This window comes from Lampris incognitus, chromosome 2 (assembly GCF_029633865.1).
Source record: "Lampris incognitus isolate fLamInc1 chromosome 2, fLamInc1.hap2, whole genome shotgun sequence".
NCBI classification, from domain to species: domain Eukaryota; kingdom Metazoa; phylum Chordata; class Actinopteri; order Lampriformes; family Lampridae; genus Lampris; species Lampris incognitus.
In genome coordinates this window covers 121,590,526-121,602,885 of record NC_079212.1, presented here as the reverse complement: position 1 = coordinate 121,602,885, position 12,360 = coordinate 121,590,526, and the positions used below count along the sequence as shown (strand labels likewise).

The 12,360-nt window shown below is 43.2% G+C and overlaps 1 protein-coding gene across 1 annotated transcript in view; it reads left to right on the top strand.

Moving 5' to 3' along the window:
- fbln2 (fibulin 2) overlaps window positions 1–12,360 on the top strand; it is a 101,369-nt gene that overhangs the window by 70,715 nt on the left and 18,294 nt on the right. The window contains exons 6-9 of the mRNA XM_056273383.1: window positions 111–320; window positions 1,470–1,586; window positions 3,290–3,391; window positions 11,679–11,813. Of these exons, the coding sequence (XP_056129358.1) occupies window positions 111–320; window positions 1,470–1,586; window positions 3,290–3,391; window positions 11,679–11,813 (564 nt within the window). The remainder of the gene's footprint in view (window positions 1–110; window positions 321–1,469; window positions 1,587–3,289; window positions 3,392–11,678; window positions 11,814–12,360) is intronic.

Genomic DNA, 12,360 nt, shown 5'->3' with positions numbered 1-12,360 from the left:
TAGTTACTGGATATAGAAAGAGGAGAAGTAGTTGTGTTTGATGCTGTTTTTAGGTGTGCAGGGTACCTTGTGCTGTCTCTGATTTGAAATCCAACCTTCACCACTCCCAGTCTTAGACAAAAAGTTCCCCAAGGAGGCCTTTTCCATAGATGCCATAGATGAGGCTGCCAATGCAGTGGAGGAACAAGAGGATGTGGATGAGTGTCAGCTCTACTTGGGCCAGCTGTGTCAGCACACATGCACAAACACCAGGGTTTCCTACCGCTGTGGCTGCCACCCGGGCTACGTGCTCCAGCAGGATGAGCACTCCTGTGCACCAGGTGCTGCACACTCACCCCGAGATTCACTTTACAGGGTTTGTCTGCATTAGTCACACTTACTGAACATGGATCATTGTAGCCAGAGACTTGGGTTTGTTGTGTCTTATTTGTGGCATCAAAAAGGTTGGATTTGGAGATTTTGTTGGCTAAAAGGAGGTGGACTTACAGTAGAACTCACAAGTTTGAGTCCCTGAGCAGGATGAATAAATTTCAAGTGCCCTGATATTACAGCTGTGACTCATTGAGCTAGCCATTAAATACCCTAACTGAGGCATAGGATGCACTTTGAAAAGATCATGCAACTTGACAAAGGCAATATCTGAATAGTCCATTCATATTGCAGTAATGCATGTACGTATATATATGCATTGCTGCAATATGAATGGAATATTCAGACATTGCCTTTGTCAAGTTATTTAGAACTCAAACAGTGCTAACCCAAATACCATGTAATGCTAATAACACATTTAGAACATTGATCTAATAGCATGGATACTGATCACATGATTTTTTTTTTTACATAAAGTTGGTCCCCTTCATATCCATTCAGTGCTACTCATGTTTGCTTCTATTTGCTCTGTGGTTTCCTTGGTTACATGGCACAGATGCTTGATATAAATTCACTGACAGGCACTGAAGGCGCCGTATGCACGTCTCTAAGATTTTCCTCTAATTACATTTTCAATTCAGGGATTTTGACTTTACTGTCTGCTCTTTTAATGTTTTTTCAATATGACCATGCAAGTAGTTTAAACTATCAAAAGATCCATCCTCCTTATGACGGCTCTAGAGGAAGGGCTGTTTAAAAAGGGCTAGTTAACTTATCCGTCAATCTTAACTAAAATATAATTCACTCAGGATGCTGTAAGGGAGTATTTGGGGGGAACAAAATAGCCAGGCACTAGTCAAATAACATTTGCCATTGATGAAACAGCTATTATTTGCAATATTACTCTTTTGAGCATATACCAAGAACATGAACGCCAGGCTCGATGTGATGTTTCATTTCCTCTTCAGACTTTTTTTGGATAGATTTTCAAAATAATTTCCTCTTTGTAATCAAACTCTTGGGTAAGCGGTGTTGAACTATAGTAAAATATGTCTTGACATTATCCTGTCTTATTAATGTTGATATGTTTCCATTCACAGTGAGTCCTGAGGAAGACAACAGAGTCAAAGAGGAGGACATCCCTGCCATGGTCCCAACATCAGCCACCACCACCACTACCAGAACATCCAGTCCGGTCCAGCTCAGACTCTGTGCTGGTAATGCATAACAGTATTACTGTTATCCACATTAGGTTACAGCCAGTTTATGAATGTCGCATAGTTGGTAGATCTGATTATCATCATCCCAACTGCCGCTGTCCTAGAAAACTACAGCTTACATTGCAAGGAAATGAGAACAGTCTGCTCCTCAAATTAACACACCACCTCTTTATGGTTGTTTAAATTATTGATGAAAAAAATGAGGCTTTAAAGCTACAGTCCTGAAGATGCACATGTTAACAAATGTCCTTTGAGATCTTCTAACACTGGTGTATTTTGGACAAAAGATAATCCACAAATTTCCACATCATTAACACTTTTGCAGTCCCTCATTTTAATGGATACTGTCAGGTAGGACGCTCATGGAGAAAATGATATGCCACATAAGCATTTTATAACTTCACCATAGCAGCCAGACACAGAAAATAAGGCAGGTAGCAGTGAGTTTGAAATAGAAACAAAGTGGTTGTAGAAGACTCGTAAAAGACATTTACCAACTTATTCTACAATGTGAAAACACAACATAACAGCACTGGCAACCTTGTTCTGTTTCAACTAGATCCCTGGAATTTGTAGTCAAACGCCAATGCAATTATCAGAATAGATCTCAGTATGCCAAAAACACTGATCTTCAGCTTTTAGCTTTAAGATGATTAATGGAAATTGCATTTAGAAGTGGGATATGAAAATGCCATGGCTCAAGTTTTTTTTTTTGCCCATGAATTTAAAACTCCTACAGTGGGGTTATTTCTTAGCAAGTCAACCCAATGGCTACATTTACATGTGCTGAAACTTTATGAGTAATTAATGAGCAAGATGATTTTGTATGTGAAGCAGTAAAACATAGCAGTCATTAGCGGTTGATGGGTCCTCTGCAACAGAGGAACTGTCCCAGGTGTCTCTACTGCAGGTAGCTCTTTTGGAGCCCAGCAGCCCATATACCAAACATCTGGTGGACCCATCTGCCCTCCTTTTAGTAAAACAAGAAAAACAGGCTGGACTCTGGAGATGAGGGCTGAGATGGCCTGTCGTGATGTGTCTTACTGCCGCCTGTCTGCTCCGGGATTGTTAAACTCTCTTAAAAAAGGGTTATATCACCTGTACCGTATGCCCTTATACAGAACAATTGTGCAGTCATTGTTCATTTGCCCTAAGGTGTACTTTTCTGCAGTTTCTCGCAGGACAGGAGGGGATTGGTGGTGTGAAACTGTGGAACTACGTATCAGGCCTGTTGCTTTTGACTATTCAACAAAACGACAGCTTCTTACAAGTGATTCTGATGGTTAGCTATAAGAATGTCTCGATCGATTTATGGATCAGGCTCCCAACATCTCCCCATGGCAGAGCTTTAGTAAAGAATGTGTAACCCAGATACAGTGGGGGGAAACAATCCCCTACCCATAGTTCTTAGTGACAGAACTATTGAGCCGATAAATGGGGAGAATTGATTTTCCCGTGTTGAATGAGGTGGCTTGTGAGAGGCTCATTCTTGAGGGGAGCGATGATCAGAGCAAAGGTGTGAGGCTGAGGTCAGGAGGATCCTCAGGGAGCGCAACAACGAGCCACTGAATCACCAAGACACAACAGGGGGGAAACAACGCTAGAATGGGGATTTAAGACTGTTACTGGCTGTCTGTCTCAGAGGTTTAGCTGCACAGAACCTTCAGACGATTGTGATTGTGGCCTTCTGTCCCTTGCAGGAAATGGTCCTTGCAGTCAGCAGTGTGCGGTGGTGGAAGGTCAGGCCCGCTGCTCCTGCTTCCCAGGGTTCAGACTGATGGCAGACAGACGGACGTGTGAAGGTAAGGACCAACATGTCTTTTTTTTCTTTTTTTGGGGGGGGGGGTTCCCCCTTTTTCTCCCCAATTGTATCCGCCAAATTACCCCACTCTTACAAGCCATCCCAATCTCTGCTCCACCCCCTCTGCTGATCCAAGGAGGGCTACAGACTACCACATGCTTCCTCCGATACATGTGGAGTCACCAGCCATTTCTTTTCCCCTGACAATAAGGAGTTTTGCCAGGGGGACATAGCATGTGGGAGGATCACGCTATTCCCCATGGTCCCTCCCCGAACATGCACCTCAACCGATCAGGGGAGGCATGAGTGCAGCAACCAGGACACATACCCACATCCGGCTTCCCATCTGCAGACACGGCCAATTGTGTCTGTAGGGACGCCTGACCAAGCCGGCGGTAACACGGGGATTCGAACCGGCGATCCCTGTGTTGATAGGCAACGGAATAGACCATCACACCACCCATCACATGCCCCAACATGTCTTATCTAAGGTTGAAGTTTCAAGTTTATTTATCAAATGCACAACAATATGGCAATGGCAGACACTGCTGGCAATGAAATACTTTAGCCATTAGGCTAACCTCAAAAAAAAAAAAAAAAAAAGCTAAAAAAAAGTATAACGTTTAAATTTAAAGTTAAACAACAATCTAAAATCTGAATCTAAAACATTGAACAGGGTTTACAGGTCATTTTAGAGTTTTAGAGTAACCGGAGCGATTCTTAAAACCCCGACATTTCTCTTGGGCAGGTGCCCTCAAGCCAGGTTTCTACAAGCTGACAAACAACACTGAAAAACCGCCACTACTTGCACAGATGACCACACACACACACACACACACACACACATATGCACATACATACATACACAGAGCCATTGAATGGAGCAGTTTGTCCAGAGATTCTGACACTTTTTTAATTGGATGCAGTCATTCAAGCAAGAAGAAAATACAGGTCCTGTGACACTTAACAATGCATGGTCTGATTGGACTCCAATCTCCTCGTGGTAGAGCCCAATTCCTAGAGCGAGAGTCAACCATAGCCAATTACTCTATGGCAGCTGCAAAAACAAACACAAGCCATTACCTCTATGTTCTTAGCTACCTCACTTCCTCAAGTTATACTCAGTCTGCTGATGTTTGACATCAAAGTGCAGCCATTCCCCAGAAGAACATTTATTTGTTGCTCTGCCAAAAAAAATCTCCAAAGGGCCTTACTGTAATAAATTGGATCTATTGTTGGTTAATCGATCTTTGGATTTGCAAGCCTTTTTTCTTTCTAAAGATTTGACCTATAGCCCCAGCTTCCGAAACTAGATACCCACCTGCTCAACAATTCTTGTTGAATTTTCCCTCCTGCATCATTTCACATAATTTTTTAAAAGCAAAGTAAGAATTCCACAAATAGCAAATTACAAATTTAGTCAGAGGATAAACAATGTGGCTACATGCCCACATTAGGCATGGAGCCTCATGTCACACACGGATGTGCTGCTGATGAGCCCATTGTGAAAAAACATTTCATCTGCGGTCTGGTGGTGAAAATGTTCATTGTTCATGTTCTTTGTGCACTGTTAGCTTTGCTGATTTAAATGGATCTGTTTGTCACAAGAGGCATTTGGGAGTATTGAATGCATTTTAGCTATAAGACCGTGTGTGTGTGTGTGTGTGTGTGTGTGTGTGTGTGTGTGTGTGTGTGTGTGTATATATATATATATATAAACAGATACAGGAAAAAACGTTTTAATGCATTGCAGTAAAACTTTTTCCTGCATCTGTGTTGATATTCCGCTCCTCATTAGTTGAGCACTTATAACACCATTGATGGTTTTGGAAAAAAACGCTCTATACATATATATATATATGTATATATATGTATATATGTATATATATATATGTATATATATTTGGGAACTGCTTAAAATTTAGTGTTTTCCTTTCCTGTCACATTATTCAGCAAGCAGGATTAGGACTTTCTCTTCTAAAGTGTTCCCACATGTTACCATGTGGGTGGGCAATATTTGCTTTAGTCTGGTATGAAACAAAGGAAATCGCCAGAGATGGGCTAGCCCTAAGAAGTGGGGGGCTGGATTTGTTATAATGTTTGATCGACATTCAACTTATAAAAAGGCTGTAAAGCAAACAGTGTTGCCGCAGATGCATTACATTAGGTTAAACAAAGCTTGTCCCTACAATATGTGTTTACTGAAAATGATCACACCTAAACATATTTCTATCAAAAATGCTGCACCGATTAATGAAACATCATGATAGCTTTTTTTTAACGTTTATTTGGAAAGGGACAATGTACATTAATCAACACTCGAAACAAATGTAAATGTACCCGAGTTAGCTAAGAGGCTAGTTTCCATCGGCAGTCCCTTTGCCTGGTGTTGTTAGGCGTCCTAGGATAATAATCATCATCATCATCAGGTCGAGTATCCTCGGATGCATCTTTCGATAGCCTGTTTAGTAAGACGAGTCTTCCTAAAACACATCCATGTTTCGCTACAACTATGAATGTGAGCAGCAGTATCAGATTCGACTGAGTTGGTGACCCTGACCGTTGACCACAAGGGGGTTCTTCCACTCAGCATCGTGTGAGTTTCACCATTGGTCATTGATTGGCTCTTCCGCTGAAATATCACATCCACTACGCTGCATCCCCGTAGCTTTGTTATTTAACCCATAACTGGGGTAACCTTGACTCATTATCAGGGCATGTTCACATGCCAGTGGGCCATGATAATGAGTCTGCGGGGGGGTTACCCCTGTGGGGGTTTCTGTTCGGGGTTGCCCCACCCTTAGCCTTTGGCTAAAAAGCCTTATCCGGCAAGGTAGTGGTGTACCGGTTACTTTATAGGGCACTGGTGATTCGCCCATAGTCAGAGCCCCATTAGTGAAAACAGTCTGAACCTTGAGAAGGTGGGGTTGACTTGCGCTAGGCGGCTTGTGTGTTTTTGACACACGCCACACCAGACCAAATAAAATAGGATAATAAAATAGTACAAAAAAATCCATATATGCAAATACACAAAATATGTTTCATGCACAGGTTTTCTGAGTAGGTACTGTATCAAAGCTGATTTAATCCATTCTTACTCTACCTCTCTATGATTCGGTCTCAGCTGTGTAGATGTGAATGAATGCAAGACTGGCACACACAATTGCTCCAGTGGAAGTTTTTGTGTGAGCAAGGAAGGAACCTTCCAGCGTGTCATCCTGAATGGGATGTGTGAAGAGGGCTTTTTACACATGATGAATGGCGATTGTGTGGGTAAAACTGTTATGCACTGATGTGGCTTGATCTCCACTCATCACACCAATCTGTGAATGGATATTCAGAAGTTTGCCAGGCAAACACCACTCATGGGCGCAGGCACAGACACGTGCACGCCACAACAACATAGACCCAGATGGAACAAGAAAATTCAAATTCAGATATCACGCTGGTTTGGAGCTCTCATGCATGTGGTTGCCATCTTCCCTAGTACGAGATTCCATCCAAGGACAAAACAAACTTTTGTAGAAAGGAATGGGTTTATTTTGCATCACTCAGAAACAGCAGGGAGGCCAGCTTTCACATTTAATTAAAAGAACAGCAATTATTTAGATTTGGATTCATAGATGAGACCCTGCACCATCCAGCAATCAAGCCTTGCTCCCTATTCTACGTTTTTATTATCCTCTCTGTGGCTGCATTGCTTACATACTGTAATCCTTCGATTTTAATGGTGGGGATTCTTGGAGAAAAGCACAAATCAAATCCACAAAAAATCTGTGAAGCACATTTACTCTGATTGACCACATCGTTTCTCAGAATTGCGGACCCGCCCAATTTAAATAAAGACGAGTCTTGCATTCCCATCATCAGTCAGTCTCAACGTCCATCTTTCATTTACATTACCATAACAGCCAAGGTTTGAGACCTCACAGCCTGCTAAACCAAACACAATTATCCCCTCACATGTTTACCCTTCAGACCATCTACACCGTTCACATTCTGCAACATTTTACTCAGAATCTGTCTTGTGTCATTGAGGAATGAGAAATGGTGCTTATCATTTACTGTATAATCCTCACTGCTGGCTCTTTTGTTACACCAGCCGGCCTCTGCCTCAAACACACCACACTGGCAAGCAAGCCAAGGCTGACTTCATCTTTCCCAACTTAAACTGCATTGCATGCCCTGTGACTCACTTAAAAAAAAAAGTGATCCTCTTTTTTTTTTTCCAGTCTGAAAGAATCAAAAGATATGTGTTTTCTCTTCTCAGTCGTCCTGCTTCTTGGATATTCCTTGATGTAAGGCTGACAAAGCTGCTTCGCCCTTCTTCCATGAGGTTAAATGTTTTCCAAAAAAGTCTCCTCCTTGTACTGGAGCACTTCACTCCCAACAGCAGTGTAATGTGGTTGCCTTTGGAGAAACAGTCAGGGAAAGTGGGGGCTTCGAGGCAGAAAACTTTTTTTTTTCCTCCCTCTTTGAATGACTCAATGGAAATAATTTTTGTCCCAAAAGCCCTGCAGTGAATGGGGAAGGTGACACTGTGCACGCTGGCAAAGCACTAACATTCGAAACAATCCCCATCCATTCTTGCTACAGACAAGGTCAAGGCCCAGAGGATGGGGTGGAAAGCAGCACACAATGTCATTCGCCCCTGAAACTGTGCAGCCTACAGTGACCACAACCAATCATGTCTGGTTTGGGGATAAACATTTGCGGACACCAAACAAATGTTCAGTACCTCTGTCCTGTTAAAGCAGTGGTCGATAACTTTTTCTTGAAACGTTTTGCTAAAATTTCCCAACATCCTGCTACTTCAACTTTCAACTGTATGGGTGTCCAGGTGGCGTGGTGGTCTATTCCGTTGCCTACCAACATGGGGATCGCCGGTTCGAATCCCTGTATTACCTCCGGCTTGGTCGGGCGTCTCTACAGACACAATTGGCCGTGTCTGCAGGTGGGAAGCCGGATGTTGGTATGTGTCCTGGTCGCTGCATTAGCGCCTCCTGTGGTCGGTTGGGGCACCTGTTCAGGGAGGGGGAACTGGGGGGAATAGCATGATCCTCCCATGCGCTATGTCCCCCTGGTGAAACTCCTCACTGTCAGGTAAAAAGAAGCGGCTGGTGAGTCCACATGTGTCAGAGGAGACATGTGGTAGTCTGCAGCCCTCCCCGGCTCGGCAGAGGGGGTTTAACTGCAAGCAGGATGGCTCAGAAGAGGGGTAGTTAGCCAAGTACAATTGTGGAGAAAATCTTAAATAAATAAATAAAGTTAAACTTTATCTGCCCCTGGAGGGTAATAGATACAAGACAAAGATACAAGATGATACAACACAGAAAGTCTGCATAGGGTACATAAAACGGTGGGGGGGGGACTCTGAATGTTACAGACTCAGAGAAAACAACAGTGGTCCTAGGTTGACCTTCCCTCCCAATCATAGAATTTCATAAAATTCCATGTTGTAAAACAACATAGCCGAAAGCCACATCATCTATAAAATTCACATAGTTTGCCAAGGTCGGCAGCATCATGGAACATTTTCACAACCATCATCATCATCATTATCACCATTATCATCATCAAAGAACAACACCATCACTACTATCTACCCCCCTGTTTCATCGTCAGTAATTCAAATGCTGTGAGAGAAAATCATGCTTTTATCGTCCACTTTTCCCCTGTGTTTTGGCTTTATAAAATATGCACCACTCCCGGTAATGCTCAACCAAATGAGGAACCTTATGCCCAAGAAATCACCAGCTAATAATTATGTGCCCTGTGTGAGAGGGAATGCTGCCTATCCATCAGGTGCACATTCACCTCTCTCAATCTACTGCGCTGTCACCAGGTAAGCTAGCCGTACTGCACATATTCATGCTGTTCTGTGACTGCTACCAAGTTTGTTCATAACAGCTGAAGAGTCTTTTTTTTATTCAACATTGAACATATCAATGAAAACATAAGCAATAAAAACAAACAAAAAAAATCATTGGCAACATAGTATAAGCAACTCAAATAATACCAATCATGTTCAAAGGGCCAAGAAGAAGTTAAGAACTTTTGTAGCCTCACCCCCTTATACTATTTATGATTGCATGATGCACTGATAATCGATAATAATTAACAATAGAAGATGAAAGTTAAATTTACAGCCATCAATGTCCGTGATATCTATCTCAGTCGACTCAAAACAAATCAACCCTTTTGGACAAAACATCAGCATCATCATCATCATCATCATCATCATCCATCCATCCATCCATTCATCCATCCATTATCTAAACCACTTATCCTACTCAGGGTCACGGGGATACTGGAGCCTATCCCAGCAGTCACTAGGCAGCAGGCGGGGAGACACCCTGTACAGACCGCCAGGCCATCACAGGGCCGACACATTCGTACACATTCACACCTAGGGACAATTTAGTATATGGCAGATTCACCTGACCTACATGTCTTTGGACTGTGGGAGGAAACCAGAGCACCAGGAGGAAACCCACGCAGACACGGGAAGAACATTCAAACTCCGCACACAGGATGACCCGGGACGACCCCCAAGGTTGGACTACTCCTGGGCTTGAACCCAGGACCTTCTTGCTGTGAGGTGACCATGCTAACCACTGCGCCACCGTGCCGCCCATCATCATCATCATCATCATCCAAATTTCAAATTCCAGGATAAGAGCAATGAACTATATAGCCAAATGATGAAAGAGAAGCAAATGAATGATGTTTTTAAATTATTATTATAAGTGTTTGACCTGAGAGTCAGACATTGGTCCACTGCTGAATTCAGTAGAAACAAACAAATTTGCGCACGCGAGCCGAGAGGTGGGAGTTATGGTGTTTGGAGGATCTACAGGAGGTAACGGGTGTGTGTGTATGAGTGTACATGTGTGCGTGCGTGTGTGTGTTTGTGTGCAAGGCCTTGCCAATTCTATGAGTGTGTTTACGCAATATCACAATAGAAAATTGTGGTGAACAACAGTAATGTGTTTCTTGCGTTTCCATAGAGGGTTTTTAAAAAACAATGAATCGTGTCCTGTGCTGTGATTGTTTTCCAGTCTTGTTAGGGGAACAACCTGAAAGGAAAAGAAGTCTGGGATGTTACTTGAGGAAGCAGATGTGTCTAACAAAACCCCACATTCAGTCCTTTTTGTCTGATGGTTGCTCCCTCTGGGAAAGTGTTTCAGCACTCACAGTCTATACAAATTCCCTATGGCAAAAGCTTCAAAAGATGAGAGACAAACTTCGGTTCAGGGACATGTGTAACATGGGAGATTATATGCCTCTTTGCTGCCTTTCTCCTTTTCGTTGTTGTCCTCGCATGCAAATTTTCCCAGGGCCATGTTGTTGGGTTTCCCTGTGGAATTCACCATATTCAGGAGTGATCTTCAAATCTGGATGTCTGCCACACACGTGCTGCTCCACACACACACACACACACACACACACACACACACACACACACACACACACACAGGCATAGTCTTACACCCTCAGCACGTCCGGCTCAAAGGATCTGTGCTGCGATGCGTGATAAGGCAATGCAGGAGTTTGATAACGATGAGCCATGCACACTGGGAACCATCGTCTTGATATGAGCTAACTGGTGTCATAAATCATGTGTCTGTTTACCTGGCAGCGCGCCATTGGACAGATAAGGATGTGAGGATTTTCAACTGCATATTTCATGTTATGCATACAGACAAGGAAAACAAGCAAAATAGTATTATTTACTTTGGCCTGCTAAGGCTATTTTGAGTTTGACTCTAAATTTAAAAGGGAGTTATTGTCCAGAGTTGATATACGGGCCCACCAAATGGTGGTTTAGAGCACATTTTCCAAGTTTTTGTCAGGATAATGTTTTTCAGCCATGTCTAGCAGTACTGCACCGAATAAATCCTCAGTTAAAAAAAAAAGTGTCTTGGCCTGAGACTTTATGACCATGTGCACAAAGCAAACGGGCCTTTGATTTTCAACGCACCAAAGCAATCAGCTTCCCAGTCAGCCCCGTACTCTGTGAGGTAAAAATTACTTCCTTGTTCGTTTGGCCCGGTATTTATATGCTTGAGCCCATCTGCTGCTGACTCATAGGCCTCCATCATAGTGACAGGCGGGGAGCAGGAACAGGCCAAATGGGCCTTTCATGCAGGCCACTTTCATTACCTAACCCTCAGAGTCAGTTTCACCTCTATATCCCCCCCCCCCCGTGGATCCCATGTCCTTCTTCCTCTTATTTTCTCTCTTTTGCACACACACACACATTAACGTTTGTCCCCTCTCTGTAGACGTGAATGAGTGTGTGACCAACACCCACAGCTGCCGGCCTGATGAGCGCTGTGTGAACACAGTGGGCTCATTCGTCTGTGAGCAGCACGTCACGTGTCCTCCTGGCTACCAGCTCAGGGGCGGCGTCTGCGATGGTGAGTCCCCAATGTGTGTCCCTGAAGCTAGCGAAACCTGTTGATGCAAGTGTAAATGTGGACATTGTATTCTTCAGTGCGCCAGATATGAATTTTTACAAAACCATCTGCTTATATAAACAACAACAACAACAAAGAACCCCACATATCATAAAGGGTGGCTAATCGGAAGAAACAGAACAGGCAGAAGATAAGAAAATAGTTTTCCATCAAATCTCCAGTTCTTTATCTGTTCTTCCACAGCTCACTGACCAAAGCCATTAAAAAGGCAAGGGCATGTTTATATCCTATTTCTGCTTAAATGGTTAGTATGTACACAGCAATATAATTTACAACCTTTCAGCAGTACGTTCAGGTCCAAGCCCCCTATTTGGAGTGATTGTGTTGGAATGTGATGCTCAGTAAGTTACGCTAGCACTTCACTTTTAAGTTGAAGGCTCTTACGGTGGCCAAGTTCAACATAGAAGGTAGATACCCCCGCCATCGTTACGGCACGCTGCAGCGGAGGCTCATACATCAATAAGCCTCCCTGGCCTTGAAACTATGT